Here is a 23055-nt window from a genome sequence, read left to right as displayed (position 1 = left end):
CAACGACATAGTACATGTATTGCTTTTCCTACCGTAAAGTTTTTTACAGTGATAACGATTTTTATGATCAAATGCTTTCAACTCTCCCCAATAGGAAATTAGCAATTTAACTTTGTCAAAGGTAACATTAGAACAGGATTTTTGTTAGATTCTGAAATGGAATTGAGGCCAGTAAACTTGTAAAATGCAACTTTTAGATATGTATAATTGTTACCAAGCAACACATTTGATAAAGTATCAATATATAGAAAACTCGGCAACGATTTCAAAGTACAACCTCAGGTATTATTTGAGGACGCGTCAATAGCGCACAAACCCCCATCACTTTCCTCAGAGGCAGAGTGAGCGCACCGTTTCCAAACCACCACTAGGGGACACTAAAGTCTCAAGGTGGTTTGCTGGAGCACACCTGATGCAGTGTGATATTCAAACTTTTAATTCCATACATTGCCGTTATTCAAGTTTACAAGTTGAAACGACCAACAAGTAGCCTACACTTCTTAGAAGAAAAAATTAAATTGTACCAAGAAATCACAACAACTTTTTCACAGATGCACAGAAATAGACCATAGAGTAGTTGGGTAATACAAATTATTAAAAGTAACATTAGTTTAATTATGTTTAGAAATGAGTCAAGCACCCGTTCAAGTTTTGTTGGCAACAATCTGAATAATATATACATTGTGTGCTTAGCATTTATGTATGGTGGCTTGTATGTTTTTTGCATGTACCAGACACATGTATTTTCATCATGCTAATATACTTGCCAAGGCATTTAATATGTTTATTAAGCTTTTGACCTTAGGTAGAACCAATTGCCCACAACCACAACCGCTGCATCCACTCCATGAACCCGCTTGACCGTTGCGTCACCCTCTGCTGACTGCGTCATGACGCCAAGAAGACGACGTGTCTCTCAGCCGCATGCAAGCTGCACCCCGCCCCCTCTAGCACCTGGAATGAGATGCTCCAAAAAGGCGTTATTGGCGAGGGCGAGGGCGAAGGCAATTTTCTGGTTCTGGGGACTGTTTAACGGGCCTACACAATCCATTGAAGATAAGACCCCGGTTGCGGTAGACCGGTGTAACGCTACAGGGCAGAACCCTTTCACAGCTTACCTCAGCCGCACGGATGCTGCACCTCCCCTGTTTCCCCACTTGTTTCTTCCACAGCACAGTCGTCAACGTCAAATCCTCAGGTCCCGCCCCCTCACCTAGTCCGTCCTCCCTGTCAGAGGCTGGACGCCGCTATCTTTAGCCCTAGTGCCGGGGATTAACGAGTATTTGCAGAGCGCGAGTCGACTGAGTCACATCCTTCTACCTGAGACGGGGCTGTAGCTGTATTTTCAGCGACCGCCGTGTTCGCCGGCGTCTTCGGATCTAAAGGATAGCAAAGGATGGGGGAATGACATATCACATGTCGTCTAATCTGGTTCTCCGTTGTTAAGAAGCTTCGAAGGATGCTGCTGTCCGGCAGCGCGTGGAGCGGGTACGGGTTTCTGCTGTGTATGTGCGCGTGCTGGCTCCTGTTCGGCGGCGTCTCCACGAGCGTTCCAGGTAAACAACACCTTTAACGACACACGACGACTGACTAATGCCACGGTTTCACCTCCCGTCTATCACATTACTTTATTTTTTTAATATTACCAATATAGTTGTCTGGGTTCTTTCGGCCTGTACCTGTAAACATTGGGCTGTGTTGAACCATTTTCACAACAAAATAAACTTAAGTCGCAGCTTATTATTGTCTTGATGTATCTCCATGTTAAATCAAGTGACTCTTTTCCTTGGCTTATTGTGCTGCAGAATGAGGTTCTCAGTCATCTGGACGCCTTTGGGTTAAACGAGTCCTGCGGTCTGTGAAGTTACGGGAAACTAACAAGGAAAATATTGTGAATTACACAACCTTTCCTTCATGCCTTTCTTACAGTCTCTAGAGATTGTTTTAGTAAGAGCCAAAGATGTAGCGTCTTCCGCATGAATGAGAGTGACAGGACCGCTGTGTTTTTAAGTGTTCTTTTATAACCAAAGTTACAGTATGCATACAGCATTGGCTGAATGCTGGCAAGAAGCATGGTGCCACTACAAATCTCTTAAACACTTAAACAGTAAGCCATTAATGCAAATGACACACACACACACACACACACACACACACACACACACACACACACACTGTGAATGAAGTGTGCATGTTGTTTTCCACATCAGATAACACCTGTTCCATATGCCTGGCTGTAGGGGGGGATAGGTCCAGGGGAGGCTGGTGGAAAGGCACGGAGGTCATGTACATATGCACCAGAGTACCGAGCCAATGGCTCTACAGCTGGCGACATATGTGATAGGCCAGGTAGGCCTATATAGATGTGTGTGTGTGTGTGTGTGTGTGTGTGTGTGTGTGTGTGTGTGTGTGTGTGTGTGTGTGTGTGTGTGTGTGTGTGTGTGTGAATAATATAGGAGTAAGGTTGCTGTGATGGTCAAGGTAAGGTAAAAAGTATAGGGTTGTGCTTTGACGTTATGTTAGTAGGGCAAGGTACATTTGTTAAAGTCACAGTGTGTAACATTTAAACTAGCTTGCAGCTTAAAATACTTGGACACATCTGTAGTCAATGCTGGTCGACAGTGATTTCAATGATGTTATCCATAAAATCACATCCTATAACTGATGTTTTTTTTACAAATAAAATATTCCGGCCACTGCCCACACATCTCTCTTCATACTATCAACAAAACAGAAACCAAAACCCCTCCACTCATGCCACCCAGCCAGCAGAGCTACGCTAGTTCACGTCACGCATCCAGTAAGAGTGGGCAGAACACTGTTACGGAGTTTTATGAATTCTGAAACTCTCCCCCCTACTAACTGGTAGGGCTCATTCTTACTCATTGACTTTAATGTTCGTTAAGGTTGTCATTTTCCACATGAAGGAAGTCTACACTTTCAATGCATTTTAAACCAAAGTTGAAACACAGTCATATATGCATTGCGTTCAACAGCTCTGTGTGTTTCCCTATCCCAGCGAGGCCCGTGCGACGCATCTATTATTAATACGATGACTAACTGAAGTTAAAGCGAAAACGGCATTTCAAAAGGCCTGGTGGTTTTAAAATGGAAAGTAATGTTGCCTATGTGGTTTTGGTGAAGGAAACGTATGTCATCCGTTGCCAATAAAACGGGGGAGCATAGCGGTGTAACCGGGTTACAGCACCGCAAGCTCCTCCCTCAGAAGGCTCAACAGCCCTTCTTATCGATCCGCCCCCTGCATTTAGCATTGTGATGCTCTGGAGATCTCCCAGCCCATGTTGTTTCCATAGCAACTCTGAAATGTCTCACGATCACTCTCTTTCTCCATTTCTCTTCTTCCATTCTTTTAATTACCGGTTTTACCTTCAGGGGTGCAGGCTTGTGTGAATGTGAGCCACAAAGCCTCTTTCAACCCAGCGACCTATGGTACGGGCCGATGGACGCACACCACACACAACTTAAAAGACGCAGAAAGATGTAGGAATATCACATCCTCACATTTCCATATCCATCCGTTAAAGCATTTTAGCATGAAAGACATGGCAGAATGTATAAAAAAAAAGATATGCTCCAGTTTAGCCATTCGTTCTAAACAATCTTGGGGAAAAAGGTAATTTTATTCAGACTTTTTTTACTGATTAGTGCCGTTCTCAACCCACTCTGCTGCTCATGAACTTAAAATAATCTGTGTTGCAATGGGAAATAAATGCCACTGTGAAATGTTTAAAGTGATGATGACCAAAGAGAAGCTGCAGATTCTGAGAGAGATAAAGCTGAGGGCCCACTGAGCAGCGAGAGCCGCACTTTGTGTAAAAGAATGAGAGGAATTGTCCCCCAAAAAAGAAATCCCAAGAAAAATCACATTTCAGATAGACTTCCTCCCTCTCCGTCTCAGTCCCACTTTCTCTCTCACTCTGTCCCACTTTCCCTCTCTCTGACCCTCTCTGTCTCTGTCTTTGTCTCTTTCTCTCTCTCTATCTATCTATCTATCTATCTATCTATCTATCTATCTATCTATCTATCTATCTATCTATCTATCTATCTATCTATCTATCTATCTATCTATCTATCTATCTATCTATCTATCTATCTATCTATCTATCTATCTCTCTCTCTCTCTCTCTCTCACACTCACTCACTCACTCACTCACTCACTCACTCACTCACTCACTCACTCACTCACTCACTCACTCACTCACTCACTCACTCACTCACTCACTCACTCACTCACTCACTCACTCACTCACTCACTCACTCACTCACTCACTCACTCTCTATCCCTCTCTCACTCTCTATCCCTCTCTCACTCTCTATCCCTCTCTCACTCTCTATCCCTCTCTCACTCTCTATCCCTCTCTCACTCTCTATCCCTCCATCTGCCTCTCTCTCCCTCTGTCCCTCTATCTCTCTATCTCAGTCCCTCTCTCAGTGAGTCAGGGCCGGTTCCTCAACACAGTACAAAACCTTTTTGTTAATGTACGCGATTGCCATCAGCAGCAACGGCTTTACAGCCCAGAGGTATTCTGCAGCGTGACGGCTTTATAGAAAGGAGCGGTCGTTGCCTCATTTATACGCCAGAACGTTCTGAGTACGGTCAGCATGAGTAAATATGGCCAAGATGATGTGGCAGTGATGCCGGACCAGGTAGATAGGTCTGACAAAAGGAATACGTTTCCTTGTGGCATTTTTGTGTCTGCCTTTCAGAACAGGTTAGAAAAAATAACAATGCCATGTAGCTCTATGACTCTGTCATGCAATTATCACCTTCTTTCAAAAAAAAAATATTTTCAGACAGAATTCACCCCCGGGAGAATAAGTCGTAATCCTTTAAAAATTTAATAATTTAGAAAAAAAACTGATTTCCACTTGCAGACATTTTATTTATAAATGTTCATGTCTACTGATTCTGTGTGTGGCACTGATAGCGATCACAGACATTTTGTAGCATGCATTAGAAAACCCACTAGCAAGGCAAGATGGTCATTATTATGTGGTTGATGTTAAAATGACCTCCTAATCTACCACAGGGGATTCATACTTTATGCATATCGGTAGATCTAAGCTCATGGAAATAAGCTTATTTCAATGATATTTTAAAATTGTATAACTATTCTGTGTATGTGTGTTTGAATATTTGTTTGTTTGACTTGTTATTTGTGGCACAAAAAAAATTTTAGATTGAGCCAATGATAATTTGCTATGTGCTACACACGGACGAGAATACAGGCAAACACTCCACCGGCCACGCAGGTGTAGTACTGCTCTGTCCCGTGAAGGGTCCTTTCTCATGTCGCCACTTGATTTCGAGTGTTTGTCTTTCTTCCTGTGGGCAGTCTGAACGGCAGGAAGCTTCAACAATGGGGGAAAGTAACCCTGCTGGCCTGGCCATTTCCTACTATGTACACATCTGACACACGCACGCACGCACACACACACATACACACACACACACACACACACACACACACACACACACACACCTCTCCTGTGCTGCTCCTCTGATCATGATTAGAGTTAATTTTGTTGTGTTCTGCTCCACAAGGGACAAAAACATTGTGTGTGTGTGTGTGTGTGTGTGTGTGTGTGTGTGTGTGTGTGTGTGTGTGTGTGTGTGTGTGTGTGTGTGTGTGTGTGTGTGTGTGTGTGTGTGTGTGTGTGTGTGTGTGTGTGTGTGTGTGGTAATCTGCAGGCCACAGCAGCAGCAGATGGTTCTGAGTCATTTCTCACTTCAGTTCAAGGACTCGCTGGAGTCCCAGAGCTTTTACGCAATCTCTTTTCACACGTTGCTGACACCACAATACCTGCTCACCTATCATTGAACTCTCCAATGTCAGTTACCTGCGGTTTCAAAGGAGAGAAATTAGTATGCAAAGATACACTTTTAACAGAAAATATACTTTCTCAGCTGAGTATTTTTATCATTTGTATATTGTATATTTTAAATTTGAATCGATGATTATGAAAATAGGATTTGCTTTCTCGTGGGAAGATGTAAATATACAGGAATTGAGCTCCATTAACCATGAAGAATCAGCATTCCTTCAAACTCGTAAGCTGGTAAATTGGTTATTTATATCCTAATAAAGCCACTGTGTGGGTCTCGGTGAGTGTGTCACCTGCTGTCCTCCTCGTTCTGTGACCGGTGCCAGTGTTGTGTGGGCAGTGTGTTGAACCCAGGCCCAGTCCCGCGGTTCCCTGCCTGCACTGCTGTAGCACCTGCGGGGAGGCGGGGGAACCTGAAGGATCGTCGTGTCGCTTCGGCCGCCATGACGTGAGGATGGAATACGATGAGCAACGGTACAAAGTAAACTTGTGAGGGAGCTGGGGTTGCCAGATCACGATCGCACAAGATTCCACCACGCAAGGCTTCAAGTGGGGTGCTTGAGGCCGAAACCACAGTGTCTCCTACCAATCGGCATCAACGCGATAGATGGTGGTGACACATGGATGGTCCATCCAAGTATTTTTTGGAAGTGCCTGCCCCTATGCAAAAAAAATTCAAGGTCGACTTCCCAGATGGTTCTGTCATCCAACCATCTGGCAGGGCAGGTTATGTAAGAGTTACATCGATTCAATTTCTTCCTGTTCTTACTATTACACGTCAAAACTAAAATCGACCAAATGGTTTTCCAATCGTTCCTATGCACGTTTCTGTGTTTTTGGTTTGTGCAGTCATTGATATACTGTGACAAATATTGAATGAATTATTTACCAGCCCAGTATTTATTCAAAAGGTCAGTACACATTTAAGTCCAGAGCAGTCTTTCTCAGGTTATAGCTCATGAAAGGGTTGCAATAATGACAACTCTCTTGTGTGTAGACGATTTAGACCTCATTGTTGTGCTAAATAAACCTCCATAAATCAACAGAGCTTGTCCCGCCGGCGGTCGCGGAGTAAGACGGATTCAATAGGCCTCTGATTGCATTGTGTTTGCTGCATTCAGCGCTCTGGGTTGATATGTCATTATAGATCATCAGAGGCACTTGAATGTTGTTTAACTGTGCTGAACACTGCACATTGATTTGTGCTCCAGGTCCATTTTTCATTACAGCAATCTATTTTACACAAAAGATGCAGAAGAAATCGATTTCAAAGCGGGAAAACATCCCTAGTAGGCTTGCATTCAAAAGTCATTATCTTGACAATTTTTAAGTGTGGAAACATTAATGCTGTACGTTGCATTCAGTGTGTACACCATTATGTTCATCTCATCAATGTCTGCGTGCATCCAGCCCTGCAGTGGTCAAGTGCATTCGATTGTGAATACCAGGAATGCGCATTGCCATAGACGTACATCACGCGACCTTCTCTATGATTAGTGACATAATGCTGCCCTTAGAGGCCTTTCTTCTACCATATTCAGTCTTCTACCCATCAGTGCTGCCATGGCCTGATGTGCCCGAGGGAAGAACCGATATTTAACTGTGTTTGAGAAACGGCCTTGTCCAATCATACAAGGTCAGGTGGTTCAAAGCTTGTTCGGCTTATTTTGTTATGATGGGGGGAGGGAGTTTCCCATTTTTCTTTGTACAACGTGTAACGTCACGGAAATATCTGAACTAGTGTGTGGTGTCATGATAAGAGCCTCAAGCGACGCAGCAAAACATTTAACATGACGGAAGTATGTGAACCGGTGTGATGTCATGATAGGAGGCTCGTGTTGAGCGAGGCAGTGAAGTGAGTGGCTCGGTAGCCTGGTTGCTGGCTTGTTGAACAGTGAGACTAAATTGGTCCTTGGTGGTAGATGGAGACGTGCGCTGAGATGAATAGTGAGAGCATTTGAGGCAAACCACCTTGGGAAGCATTCTTTATCCTTGATGATGGTGGCGCAGTGGGATTACGTGATATGGCCTGCTTTGATGAAGCTAAGATAGAAATTATTATGTAAGGATGAAAAGGATGAAATTAAGATATAACTTGCTGAGCCAGTTATTAGCTTTTTGTAATTAAGGAGGAGATGTGGCCCAAAAAAAGAGAATCTCAATATGAGCTTTGCCGTATTGGAGGCAAGAATCCAGAATGTTTTAGATGCCTTAAACCTACCTCCTACTGTATTATTCAGACTGTTAATCCAGTAGACTTGGAGAGAGACATCTTTTTGGGCATCAAGAGGCTCCTAATACATTCAAGGCACAGTTACTGACACGTGCACACAGATTTCCCATGCCGGATGAATTATTCACCAGCGGCTCATCTCTGTGGTTATGGTATATTCAGAGAGTGATATGCCTTGGGGTGAGAAGCCACTTCCATGATAACATGAGGATGGAACATGTGAAAGGGGAAGACCCAAGGGATAAGGACGGACCCCATAGTCCGTGAGGGTTGAAAATTGCAGCCAACGCCATGAACTGATAGAGAAATAATAATCGATTGCATTTGTACAGCGCTTTAAAAGGTACCGTGTGTGTGTGTGTGTGTGTGTGTGTGTGTGTGTGTGTGTGTGTGTGTGTGTGTGTGTGTGTGTGTGTGTGTGTGTGTGTGTGTGTGTGTGTGTGTGTGTGTGTGTGTGCGTGCGCGCACAACAACAGCCTTTAATTATCAGACGGCCGTGCATGTGTGTCAGGCGCTCGTGTCGCTACGTCAACGGGGCGAAGAGGCAGAGCAGGTGAGACGCTGTAACTTACAATACTGCTGTTGCTAAGCGACGGCTGATTATTAGGGACCAATGAGAAACAAGCGAGTAGGAAACCTTGTGACCCGTGAATCTTGCACCACAGTTGACTTTTGTACGTGTGATTGTCTGAAAGCAGTGCTGCTGCTGCTGCTGCTGCTGCTGCTGCTGCTGCTGCTGCTGCTGCTGCTGCTGCTGCTGCTGCTGCTAGGGCCTTCAACAAACACAATGCAGACATTTTGCTTTCAGCGTCTTATTGTTGTGGCTTGTGTCAGAAAAAAACCAGAACACGCAACAGATCACAGCATCGCACCAACACTACGCCGAGGTCGGACCCACAGGCTCATGTGTCAACCGTCACTCTCATCTACACTGCTTGTTTTCGCTCTTTGCCAAATACCGCAGGTCTTGGGTTCCCTGCGTTTCCTTGCTTCCTGTTCTGTTATTTTAAAGTCGCTGGCGCTGAGCTGCGGTGTTTTTGTGGGGCGGGGGGCCTCGCGTAAATGTCTATCATTTATCCCTTGACAAATCCCTCACCATTACCATAGATGCACTGATTCTCCTATTAGTATAACTTTCAGTGTATAATTTTAATTTAGAATTTGTCTTTCTGCGGACAGATTCGTTATGACAAAATCTCACTTTCTTTGTCTCTTCTTCTTCCATCCTTCTGCTTTTTTATACCTCTCTCTCTCTCTGTCTTTATCTCAGCACATCTCTTTGTTCACTGACTCCCTCGCTCAGTGGCTTGCCACGGTCTGCAGAGTAGTTACTGAGTTTCCCAACGACATCTCTCCATCGCTCTCACCTAATGAAGGGAAGTTATTCTGTGCAGGCAGCCCTGGAGAACATAAGGCCACTAAAGGGTGTTGCTCGTGTTTTGGTTAAGCATTATGTTAGGATTTTTCCTTTTTCCTGATTTGATTGCAAACTTGTCAACCGGATGCAATTTCAGCTTTTTGAATGTTAACAGTTGGACACACGTTTCTTTTCTCATGTATAATATATGAGACTTGTTTTTAATATGGCTTTTCCTCTTGGTGTATGACTAACAACCTGACCGTCTGTAATGAGCACCGCTGTTATTCTAGCCCATAGCTATAGCATGCTCTGCTGCTAGCTCAGAATAGCATGCTGGGCTATGCTGCTTATCTGACCTGACAGTGGCACAGTAGTTATCTCCCCAGCACCACTTATTCCACACACCTGTTGCACTGCAGTGACCCACTTTTCTGTGTGTGTGTGTGTGTGTGTGTGTGTGTGTGTGTGTGTGTGTGTGTGTGTGTGTGTGTGTGTGTGTGTGTGTGTGTGTGTGTGTGTGTGTGTGTGTGTGTGTGTGTGTGTGTGTGTGTGTGTGTGTGGGTGGTAGTGTTGCACATATCTGGTTCGGCAGAGTTACAGATAAGATGGGGAATAAATCTGGAAAGCTGTGTTCCTTGCCATTGTGTTTGTTTTAACTCGACAGTTGGGGTTTAACTCTTCTGATATTTATAAAATTGTAAACATTTAATTAATCGTAAAATAGACCTTTGCTACACTTGACATTCAGGTGCTTGTAATTGCTTTCGTCTAATTCCCGTGTAGTCTCGTCGAGCTGGTTTTATAACAGGAAGCTAGCAGCCTGCTGACTGCTAGCACCAAACCCTTTTTTCAACTTGAATGTGTATAACAGCCGTCAGACAAGGGTGAATTCAGGTCAATCTATTAAGACGTCAAACTTTGATGTGGCCCATTTTGGGGTAAGGTTAGTTATCATTTTTCCAACATAGCTGTGTAAGATGTGTTCTTTGTTCTCTATCTTGCGTCACTGGGTACAATATTGGACTGCTTTTTGTTGCATTTGGTCCAAAGTGTCCTGACAGTTATGACGTTTTTCAGAACTGATTTCATTGATGGATTTATTTTTCAGTTTATGCCTCGTCACTAATGAAGCTCTTCCACTCCTCTTTCTCTCAATCGGTCTCAGTGAAAAGTCGATGCCATCATCTGGTGTGTGCCGAAAAGGGGCGGCACTTCTGCAAGGCTGGCTCCTCCCACTGTGGCTCCTGCCTGTCCCCATTGGTGGAGAACAAGGAGGGACTCTGTGTGGCCAAACCAAAGCACCACCGTCATGGTATGCATAAAGAGGTTAAGAAAGATTGAAAGTGTTATTCATAGTATTAAAGTAAAGTGTTTACCTTAATACTGGTGTGTGTGTGTGTGTGTGTGTGTGTGTGTGTGTGTGTGTGTGTGTGTGTGTGTGTGTGTGTGTGTGTGTGTGTGTGTGTGTGTGATGAATGACCTTTAAGCTATGAGGAAGTAAACAATAACTATGTAAAGTATGTGAAGCTGTCCCACCTGACCTCTGTCTCAGGTACATGAGTATTCATTTACGCTAAGTGCTAACTCGCATCGACCACAGCGGTATTGTTCCACATTCACCAGTGTCCACGTCACGCTCCTTTTTATTTATAATTTTCCGCTGTCATTTTATGGAGATCTTCTTTCATGAGACTTTCCATGTCCCGGCTGATTGGTTGTCATCTCCTGCCACTCTCCCAGCGCATCATATGCTAGTAACGACCCCTGCTTCACATCTGTCCCTCATCCTGTCGTTCATGACACAGTGTGTGTTTCACGCACACACACACCGGCGCAGACCTGCTCAGATTATGTTTTTAATCATCTAAATGTCACAGAATCTCTCTCTCTCTCTCTCTGTCGCTGTCCCTGTCTCTCCTCCTCTCACTCTCTCCTTCCCATCAGATCCCTGTCCCAATCTACCTCTATTCACTCCAACAACAACATGTGTATTTGACAGATTTACACTGGGTGTGTGTGTGTGTGTGTGTGTGTGTGTGTGTCTGTGTGCGCAGTTATTAAATCGCACACCACATTACAGTTTCATCAGTCTTAGTTAAGCCCCCTAAAGTGGTTATGTAAGCCAATGACATCGGCTTCTGTCTCTCGGTATCTCCCCACTCTTTTTATCTTTGTCTCTCGGCATCTCCACACTCTTTTTTATCTCCCTCACTCACTCACCTCATTATATTTTTCTGTCTCCCTCTGCTGATATTTCTCTCTCTCACACATACTCTCTCTGTCTGTCTCTGTCAGTCTGTCTCACTCACACACACTACCATTCACGTCTTTTCCTTTTTCGGATTATGAACACTCTCATTCGGTTAATTAATGTTTTGAATTTGCTGAGGGCAGTGACTATATGACATAATTACATAATTACACCTGCGTTGTGTTCTTTCGACACAGATGTTTTCTCTGCATGGAACTGCCAAACATGCATATTTTTTCTTTCCATAGACTGGAAGAATCTTAAGTGTTCAGGGGGTCAGAACCGGGAAAAGGAGAGGGACGGAGACACACACAGTTACTTTAATGGATCAAACGGGTTTGCGTTACATATAAGTGATCGGATCACAGAAATGGACCTCAGAGCTTCTGTACCCCAGAACTGTATTTGGGAGTCTAGGGCTATTTCCAATATCAGCACCATATCATTGCATAACCAACATCCTATAGCTGCCCTGAAAACCACGTTTTTCTCTTGTAAGCTGATAGCCATTTTTGCAATGTTATGAGATCTGAAATGTAAATATAATTAGTAAAACAAGCAATGACCATACCTGCTGAACAAGTAAGACAGGGTGTGTGCGTGAATGTATTTCTGGGTGTGTGTCTTCCTGTGTGCGTGTCTGTGTGTGTGCGCGTGCGTGCATGTGTGTCCCTTGTGTTTACCATGGAGGTGTACACTCCCATTGGTAAACACCTTAAGACCTATGGCCAATGTTCTTCCTTGACTGTAAGTACGAGCCGGCCGTCGCCGTGGGCAGCCACTGTGATACTGTATGTACTGAGGGTGGGGAGATCCCTGCTCTCTGAGCGGCTGGATGCCATCTGCCCAGCAGCCTGTTCCCATTGCACCCGAACAAAACAGCCCCATCTGCGGGAATGACTAAACTCAGTCCATGTAAACTCCTTATGTTTCCCCCCCGGGAAGCGTAAAAAGCACTGTACGTCTGATCGGATCTGATTGTGCGCTCACGTTTGTCAACTACAATATCATTGTTGAATAGAGCCAATCTGTTATTGTCTTGCAGTATTAAGAAGGTGGCAGGAATTAGCCAACATTTTATGGACCTTTTGATTCTCAAGGTGTTCCTGGATCAGTTGGGCGAGGGTTGTATTTGTTTTAGGGGGTTTGTACTCGTATTAGTGGTTTTCATGTTTAGTGATTCAAGTTAAGCCAGCGTAAGCTTATATGGCTCTAACGTACCGCCAATTGGAGCAGGAGAACTCGGTGTACTGGACAGTCTTAGTCAGGTTTGTCCCTTATTAAAAAGGAACAAAGCGATCCCTGGAAAGGCAACAACAGTGGTGGGCCTTGCCGCTCAGAGACTGTTCTCTCTGAGGGGGTCGTGCTGGGACTTTAGGCCCAAGCCTCCCTCCCTGGGGGGCCGGCTGCTGCTTGGTTTTAAAGAGGTGAGGACGGGGGGATTAGTCAATAACGACACCTGACGCTAACTCCCCTGTCTTGTCTAGTCGGGATATGGAGTGCCACACCCCCTTATATCCCTATAGACCCCCGCACCACCACAATCATAAATGGACAATCAATACACAGGAAATACTCTACGAATGTAACCCCCTTATGCTCGGAGCAGCTCCTTCTATCTGACCCACAGCAATGCACCAGGTGTACCATAGACCTGGTTTACCTTGACAACTTCATAGGTATTAGAGGACACAGTGGCGATTTGATTGAATCCTTCTGAGGTATTAACTTAACAAAGAGACAATGCCTCCCACTATTATAGTGGGATTTTACTGCTGCCTGCTTGGTCAGTTCGTCAGAGTGACCACCAGGCCTTTGCTTCCAGACTACTGATCAATGGTGAGCGCCAGGAGGCTTAAATCCTCCCAGAGACCCTGAGCCTTTTGGGATCCATCAAGGAGCTAACCGCTTCCGCTATGGCCAAAGGTGGACTCCACTAAGTCACTGCCCATCAGCCTCGATATTGTACTGACAGAATGGCTTTCCAGCGATAACAGCAGATGGTTATCAATTATCATGGTTGCTTACATTGTACCAACATTGCTCATGGATACACATCTAGAACCTCCAGTAAAGAGTTACCAGCTCTAGGCTTTATAAAATCCAGTACAAACCGACCAAATGCCCCGGTTACGTCCACACAGATTTAACATACACTTTACTATTCCCCGTGTGTATTTTTTTTTATCCCAGTCATTGTTCAAAGTGTCCACAAGGGGGCAGCAGGGGCAACTGATTGTTTCCTTAAACTTCAGCGGTCGGAGGCCCTTTTTGGTCTGGTCCTTAGCAGCATTGAATATTATAATCTTACTGAAGTTGTTTTTTTCGAATTAAGAAGATCCTTATTATCACTTACGGGTAATTCGGGTAATTCTTAATTCAATCCTAGCTATAACAAGTAGTCCTAGCTAAAACAATTCGTCCTAGCTAAAACAATAATAATGCAACTGTCAATCAGAGCTAAATACTAATGTGTTAAAGCATTAGCGTGCTAATGAAATATTTATGTTATCTGTTTTTAATCTAAAGGAGTTTTAACATCAATGCTGCATTATGATAATAGAAAACCAAAGCGAATGACCTTGTAAATCACCCAAAAACCGTGTCGTTGATGTCTTAGCTCTGCACACTTTCATTTAATACAGTAGGGGTGTGTGTGTGTGTGTGTGTGTGTGTGTGTGTGTGTGTGTGTGTGTGTGTGTGTGTGTGTGTGTGTGTGTGTGTGTGTGTGTGTGTGTGTGTGTGTGTGTGTGTGTGTGTGTGTGTGCTCCCCGTTGAGCGCTGAGCTGTTTAGTGTTTGTTTGCGGTGTGTCCGACACCCCCGCCCCTGTCTAACCAACTCTCAGGGGTTACAGGTCATTATCAAGCGAGGGACAAAACTAGAGGTGTGTGTGCTTAGGCATGATGACAAAGCACGTGGTGCAATTGACACAAAGATAGATCTACCACCGATAGTTCTCCTTCTACACCCGGTTGATGTCCTGTTCCCATAACCACAAGGGTTTAAGCAGTTTTAGATGCCTGCAAAGGGAGTTGTTTGGTTTTGTTTTGCCTTAAAATGTTCCATCTTTTTTTCCAAAGCAAACATAACAAGTAGTTCTGAAAATCTTACGTCATGATACCATGACAACCAACAATGAATATGAATAATGCAATATTCATTGTGAGCTTAGTGTCATATGTTAACCCTCACTGGTGCTCCCAGGTTAGTTACTAAAGGATCAGTTATGGTTCCACGTCGACCCAACACAATGACCATGCAGTCGCTTCAACACAGTCGTGAACCTATTTTGGTTCTGCGTCGGGTATTAGTGAGCCCTTGCTGCTGCGTCACGTCGACGGAAGATTACAATTTTTGGGAGGCGCACGTCACGTGGAATCATAACTAAGCCAACCTTTTCCAGGAAAGTTTTTTGAAAGATTTTCAGAGGGCCTCAATGTGTTTACACACACAATCCAAAGGAACATGTCCCCTCTCCCTTCACCCCTCTTCAGGGGATCCACGAGACGCTCCAGGTCGTTCCTCTCTTCACAAACACTTGCGTGTTCTCGGCACGTTGCCTCCTGTAAAGGGCACATGGCGCGACCCGCCTCCACACACACCTGCCATGGAGCGTACTAAGTGGCCAGAGATGTAGGGGGGGTGTTGTGAGAGAGGAAAAACAGCAACAGAGGGTGAAAGAGCTCCCGCATCAGATCACACACGTCGGCTCAGCCAGGTGGCTGTCCTTCTGGGGAGGCCGGGGGTGGGGGGGGGGGGGGGGGGGGGGGGTCAGATCCATATTCATGAAGAGACTGACTCATGGAACATAACTAAACTGAATATGTATAACTGAAGATGTGCATGGTCAAAGCTGGGGTAAACAGTTGAGCTGAATGAGCTGCAGTTTGGGCTTCATCGTTCTGCTCATGATTTCTGTGATGTATTTTACAGTTATCATCCCCATTTCTACGGTTTGGACCCAAGTCTTATGAATAACTTTTAGGATATATTGGGGCTATATCAAGGCATGTTATGATATATAAAGGGATGTTATGATGTATAGAGGGGTGTTATGATATACAGTATAGAGGATATACTGAGGGGTGTAATGATATAAAGAGGATATACTGAGGGGTGTTATGATATATAGAGGGGTGTTATGATTTATTGAGGATATATTGAGGGGTATTATATAATGATCACCCCCATTAGTAGGAAGCTCTGGGAGTCTTTTTTTTTTACATGAGCCCTTCACCCGTCACACTCCATGGGGGGGGAACGTGTGTGTGTGTGTGTGTGTGTGTGTGTGTGTGTGTGTGTGTGTGTGTGTGTTCTTGCCCCCTCCCCGTCCCCTGCGGTGCTTCCTCCCGTGGCCACACACACACTGTGAAAGGTCGGTCCCCTAGGAGACGCGGGCTCGTCTCTTTAGAATGCGGCTGACTGTCTGGACAGCAGCACTGTTAAACAACACTTTCCTATTGTCTGTCCTCCTCCTTCTACCGGGTCCCGAACAAACGGCACGTAGCGGCACACTCTCAGTCAGAAACGCAGCAGGGCTACGGGACCACCGGCAGACGCACGCAGGAGTGCGTTCAATCGCCTCCGTTGTCGGCCCGGGGTTTGAGTGCTCGGTTAAGGGACTGTGGCGACGTGTCATTTCAATTATGGCATTTCTTTTTTATTCATCTTTTTAAGGAGTAGAACACGGTTTCACAGGCACAAGCAGTGAAACCGATGTTTGGCGAAGCACATTGTTAAGTAATAATCGTAAAATGTATTGAAACTCAGAACTGAGCAGGAATCGGACAACAGCAACACTTTCGCTGAAGATTGCGTGACTGTTTAAACCGCCCCATGATCTCATGACAAATGGGTATGTTGTTGAAGTGCCAAATCAAACATCCTCAGGGTATTTTCTGCCGTGCGTCGGCATTGGCATAAACAACTGACAGGCACAACCTTCAGGGATCTGGGGACCTCTAACGTCCAAGAGGCCAAAAAAGTCCTTTTGATAACCCTTTAAATCTCTGTGGAGTATATTGTACACAAATCACAAATAATTGACTAACGACAGCAGAACATGTTTTTGCTAGTTGTAGTATGCCTTCACTGAGGCTGCAGCATTAGCCACTGCCCTGGTCTCCCTGGTGTAGGGCTAGCAGTGCCAGGTGGCTCCATGTTTATCTATACAGTAGCCGTCGGTGAACACTGACTGATAGATCTACCAATCAGGGCATTGGTTCTTCACTGAGACACAGACATGCCATCTGTTTTTTACACAATTATATTATAATATATATATATATATTGGTGAGTGATATTCTGGTAAAGCACTACGTCTATAACTCTTTTTTGTTTGTGTGTGTCTGTGTCTGTGTCTGTGTCTGTGTCTGTGTCTGTGTCCGTGTGTCCTCCAGGTACAGAGACGGTCCCTGAACTGGACCAGGAGATCGACTTCCTGCACTCTGTTATCGAGGAGAAGGAGGTGTCTGTTACCCAACCAAAACGACCCAAAGTGCAAGGTAAGAGCTTCTAGAGGCCGCTAGAACCACCAGCCTGACCTTCTGTAAAGTCCCTTGTTTTTCAGCTTTAGTCATCCTTTCTAGCATTTCAGCTCTTTTGTTTTGAAATAAGGAAGTCTGTTCGCTTTTGGCGAGAGCTTTGATGATTTTTTTCTATTGTATATCCATATATTGAAGTTACCAAACTAATAGGAATCTTTCTCTCAATTTCCTTCCTTCCTTCCTTCCTTCCTTCCTTCCTTCCTTCCTTCCTTCCTTCCTTCCTCCCTCCCTCCCTCCCTCCCTCCCTCCCTCCAGTGAACACCTCTTCCCGCTCTGATACGAGGATCTTCTTCGACGCGGTCGTACCGGACCGACCGGCCGCAGCCTCGCCCAACACCACCGCCCCGACCGGTTCCCCCCCGCCTCGGGACCCCAAGGGCCCCACCACTCCGGCACCTCAACCAAGGGCCACGGCCCTGGACAGCCGGGCTGGCCCCAGGGTGGCCCCGGTCTCCGCCCCCCTCAACGACATCCTGGTCCTCGGTGAGTGTGTGTTTGTGTGTGTGTGTGTGGGGGGGGGGGGGGGGGGGGGGGGGGGGGGGGGGGGCTCGTCGTTTCCGTCAAGCACCACGTCTTTCGTCGTTCACGCTGTCTTCAGGTGTCACAGAGATTCCGAGGTTTCCTTGTGCTCATTCGGAGCGGTTTCATTACGGACCCCACGGGAGAGCACCCTGACGCCCTGTGACTGATGCGTCCCCCTTCACACATCTCATCATGTTTTATGTTACTTGTGCTTTCTTCCCCCCCAGCTCTGATCAGCCTGTTCGTGGCGTTTGGCATCGTGTTTCTGATCGTCGCAGGGGTCTGTTTCTTCAGGTAAGCATTCATTTGTTCATTCATATGAGGGTCATGTCTAACGCAACTGTTAGTGTGTGGAATTAACACTGCCAACAGTGCATGCACCCAGTGCAAGATAATGAGAGCAAGATTGAGAGAAACACAACTTGTAACTGCCTGTGAACTAAAGATGAACCAGAATGTAATACCTTGAATTTTAAATATGTAACATAAAGGCAGTTTTCTTTTATTATGGTATTGATCATTTATTTGTATTACAGGCATGTAGACTGTTCATATATTATGCTAATAATGCAATTATCTACGTCTTTGATGAACGTGAGCCTCATGGTGCCCCCTACAGGTTGCGGAGGGGATCGCGCTTGGCCAAGAAAGCAGACTATCCTGGGTTCAAAGGACCAGGCACGGTTAATGGAACATCGGTAGGCCCCATGTTATTTAAATGATCCCTTATTTACCAATTCAGCATTGTAAGGTTTATTTGTCATTGCAGTTAGAGTAAACATTTAACTTGGTTGTTTATAGTTTAGGCTGCCAAAATCAAGCTATATGGCAATATATACCTAGGCCTATATTTCCATAAAGTTTAATGTCTGATAAATTATTAACCATTGGATTTTAGATTATGAATAAATCTACGATCATAAAGAAATATTGATGTCCATGTCTTCAAAGCAAAGGGAATATAAAAAAAATGTTATTAAACATTTAATTTCTACCCTGTTCTATTCAGTCTCACTATCATGTTGAATAATTGTGTGTCTAACTATTGTGATTGCAATATTTGTTAGATGAATTGTTCTGTATTTTCATGTTGTCTTTGGATCTTCTCTTCAGCATGGTGATGCAAATCTCCAAATGAGTGCTCAGATGTATCACTACCAGCACCAGAAACAGCAGATGATGTCCATGGGAAAGTGAGTTCCCACCTTCATATCCTCCTACTTTCACAGACTCATTCCTCCTCCTCAGACACTACTTTATTACATTTGTAATCTTTTTCTAACGGGGGATGCTAATGCTTTGATAAAAAAATATTGAATGTACTTTTGCGTTTTTGTTTTTTACTTCATTGTTTCATTTTATTTTGTGTGTGAAATTGTGGCAGAAACTGTTTCCCCAAGGATTAATATTAATAAAAAATAAAAGTAGTCTGAATCTAAACAAACATTTAATGCTCACGTCTATATCCTTTAACTTCTCTTTGGTCATGTATGTGCATGTATGACGTAAACCCTGAGCGCTCCGCCTCCGCTCCTCAGACACCAAGAGAGACACACGGAGCAGAAGGTCCCCGACTCTGAGATGACGTCAGACGAGGAAGAGATCGGAGGAGACTTCACCGTGTACGAGTGTCCCGGACTAGCACCGGTAGGACAGACAGACAGATAGACCCGTGCACACACACACAGACAGACCCGTGCACACACACAGACAGACCCGTGCACACACACACACACACACACACACACACACACACACACACACACACACACACACACACACACACACACACACACACACACACACACACACACACACACACACACACACACACACACACACACACACACACACACACACACAGGGTGTTGTCATCCTTGATGTAAAAACTGGATTCTTTCGACAGTAACACAAACACATTCTTTCTCTTTCCCTGTCTCTCACAGACAGACATAATTTGACCTTCACTGTGTCTCACTCCTTGTTTGACAGACAGGAGAGATGGAAGTGAAGAATCCACTGTTTGATGACTCACCGCTACAGTACCAGGGACATCAAAAGTGAAGACACACAAACACACACTAACAAACACACAGTCTCTGACAAACAGTCTCACACCACACACACACACACACACACACACACACACACACACACACACACACACACACACACACACACACACACACACACACACACACACACACACACACACACACACACACACACACACACACACACACACACAACACCACCCAACAGCACCCAGGCCAGATGGGGCCAGATGGGGCCACTACTCCACCATGGTGGTGTTTTGAGGTTTCATTGCCTTCCTGCCCCGGACCGGGTCCTGATACGCTTGGTTATTTTTGTGTTGTTGGATTTGGTTTTCCTGCTGGGTTTTTCTGCATTGTGAAGTTTCTATTACAAATGTAACTCTTGTTTGGTCTTTTTAATGTTCCCCGTACTGGGACTTGTCTTAACTTAATTTTGACAGTTATTTCCCAAAGAACATTTAACATTGTGATACACGTGCAATATTCACTCAGATACATACAAAGACACAAATACATCATCTCGTGCTCTCTTGCTCTCTGTTGCATTCCCTCTGACACACACACACACACACACACACACACACACAGCCCACAGACAAACACACACACACACACACACACACACACACACACACACACACACACACACACACAGCCCACAGACAAACACACACACAGCCCACAGACAAACACACACACACACACACAGCCCACAGACAAACACACACACACACACACACACACACACACAGCCCACAGACAAACACACGGCCCACAGACCGAAAGCAACAACACAGGTACCCTCTCCTGTGATGTCATTGTCATGCGTTGCTTGTAGTTCAACCACATTCTTTACAGCTACAACATGTTATACTATTTAACCAAGAAACCTTCTATACCTCCTGACAAATACCCAGGAACATTCTCAAAACCCCGAAACACGGTGAGTTTTGACCTGCAAATATAACCTTCTTGTTTTGCAAATTGTAATGATATAAAGAGCACATATCCACATTTTAAATCAATAAATATATATATATATATACATGCATATAATATATAATATAAGTATGAGACGGTTTAACTAAAGGTGTCTGTTGCATGGTTTGAGTTTGGCGTGTTGGTGTGTTTGTATGCGTCCTGAATCGTTGGACTTGTGTGGCATGTGGACGGCTGCGCTGGAAAGCACTTAAAGGGAACTCTCGGGGAATGAGGTTTGACCAATCAGACGACGGACAAGAAGTATTGGCTCCTACTTCTTTCTCGCTAATTTCCCCTGTCCTGTTCCGAGTCTACCTATAGTGCTGCAAAATGTACATACAAAAGAAAAAGTGAAAGTATTCACCTTTTTTATATTTGTACATTTAAAAAATAAAACTTTTTATCATGATGCATAAATGAGTTGGATTATCAGTGTCTTTGTTGAAGGTCTCAGGGTGGTGGGGTGTAGTGAGCAAGGGAGAATAAAAGTTTGAAATATGCAGACGATATAAAAAAGACATTGCTGGGTATTTTTGTAAATGGGCCACCATTTAATTTTTTTTTTAAATGACATGTAATTGGGTTGGAGTAATATTTGGAGCAATATTTTTAATGAGTTGAACACACAATAAAGCAAAACGCGTCACAATATACAGCTTCACAACCATGAACAATACCATTTATAGCATAAATGTATATATTTTTCAATCAGCATCTTATTGTATAATGTAAATATAAATGCATATTTTGAAATAAATATTGATCAAACCTCCTTATACAAAATGGCAAACAACTTAATGTTCTAAATGTGTACAGCCTAGATATCTTCTGAATCCAGGATGATAAAACTGTCAAAGAATCCAGTTTGACCTCATTTTACATCAAGGATGACAACACCCTGTGTGTGTGTGTGTGTGTGTGTGTGTGTGTGTGTGTGTGTGTGTGTGTGTGTGTGGAGGGGGTGGGGTCAAAGGCAGAACCGTTTCAGAACCATTAAAAAGCCATCAGACTTGTTTGCGGGGGAGGATCAGGAAAATACCCGACCTGTGAGATTCTAGAACCTCTATCTGATATAAATCTTCTCCTTGTTTTTTTTTTTTTTTCAATCCTTGCATCAGAAGTGTTTTTGCTGTATTTCTTTTGCTTTTTGTACTCTGAGCTATGACCAGGCCCTCCTGGCCTGTGATGCGTTGTACGTGTATCTCTGTTAGGGAGTGTGATGTGTGCATGGGTGAGGGTGACCATGGGTGAAGTTTCCCCATTAGGGATAAATAAAGTGTAGCGTATCGCAAGGAAAGAGGCAGAATTTCAACCTTTACCTGTTCTTTGGTCAGATGTTACAACCTTTTTAAAATGTGGTGTCAGCCATCTTCCCAGCATTAATGCAAAAAGGTGCCAATTAGAGAGACATGCCTTCGACTGACCTGGTCTCCTGCACATGTAGATGTTAAAAAAACCATTGGTTCTTGCCTGAGATAAACCTGTGATCTGCACCCAGTGGGTGGACAAGCCTTTCGGCCATCGTCAAGGTAACAAGGATCTTCCTGCCTACTGAAAGAGAACCCTGGTCACATGAATGTATAAATGACGTAAATGCTTGAACATACAAGGACTTAAACCGTGTATAATTGTATACTCGGCTATGTATAGATGTAAATGCTTGTACATGCAAGGACTTTAACCGTGTACATACACAGATGGTCCTCATAGACTGGTACTGGGTTTCAACTGTTGTAGAGTGCAGAGAACCTGCACTTATTTCACATTCATGTTTCAGTTTTACTGAGAACGCATGACGATTCTGGGCTGGTCTGAAGATACATATTAAAAAGCTGCAAACACAAAACATGAAAGAACAGGGCTAAACCGATTAGGATTTCATATGAGAAAAAAAAAAACTGTTTTCAAAAGCTAAAGACTGGCCTGATTCCACAGCCACGCTTGTTTATGAGCCCAGTTTACATGATACCAAAAAAGAACCTACATGAAAGAAGAACTCCCATCAAATAGGTTGAACCTCTCAGGGATGGATCAGGCGAACCCCTCCACCAGTCTCATGTCCCCCCCCCTCCCCGGCCCTCTCGCTGTGCTTTCAGCCACGGCTCAAATCCCCAGAGGTTTCTCGAGAACACTGTCTGTAAAGAGTCTAAAGACCCAACATCTGAGACATCTGCTGGCTTTTCAGATCAACCCCTCGGTACTGTACCGGGGGTCTATTCAGAGGACTCCCAGCCCCCCGCCCGCCCACCACCAGACT

General features: G+C 44.4%; 1 protein-coding gene across 1 annotated transcript; it reads left to right on the top strand.

Annotated features, from left to right (window-relative positions):
* The first annotated feature begins 1059 nt into the window (after positions 1-1059).
* npdc1a (neural proliferation, differentiation and control, 1a) lies at positions 1060-21215 on the top strand. Its single transcript, XM_060050211.1, has 9 exons — positions 1060-1556; positions 10606-10752; positions 17092-17196; positions 17494-17721; positions 17988-18054; positions 18380-18458; positions 18874-18953; positions 19299-19407; positions 19753-21215. The coding sequence occupies exons 1-9, from the start codon at positions 1460-1462 to the stop codon at positions 19822-19824; spliced, it is 984 nt and encodes a 327-aa protein (XP_059906194.1). The 5' UTR covers positions 1060-1459; the 3' UTR covers positions 19825-21215.
* Positions 21216-23055: the final 1840 nt, after the last annotated feature.

Source organism: Gadus macrocephalus, chromosome 4 (assembly GCF_031168955.1).
Source record: "Gadus macrocephalus chromosome 4, ASM3116895v1".
NCBI lineage: Eukaryota > Metazoa > Chordata > Actinopteri > Gadiformes > Gadidae > Gadus > Gadus macrocephalus.
This window is presented reverse-complemented; position numbering and strand designations above follow the sequence as displayed.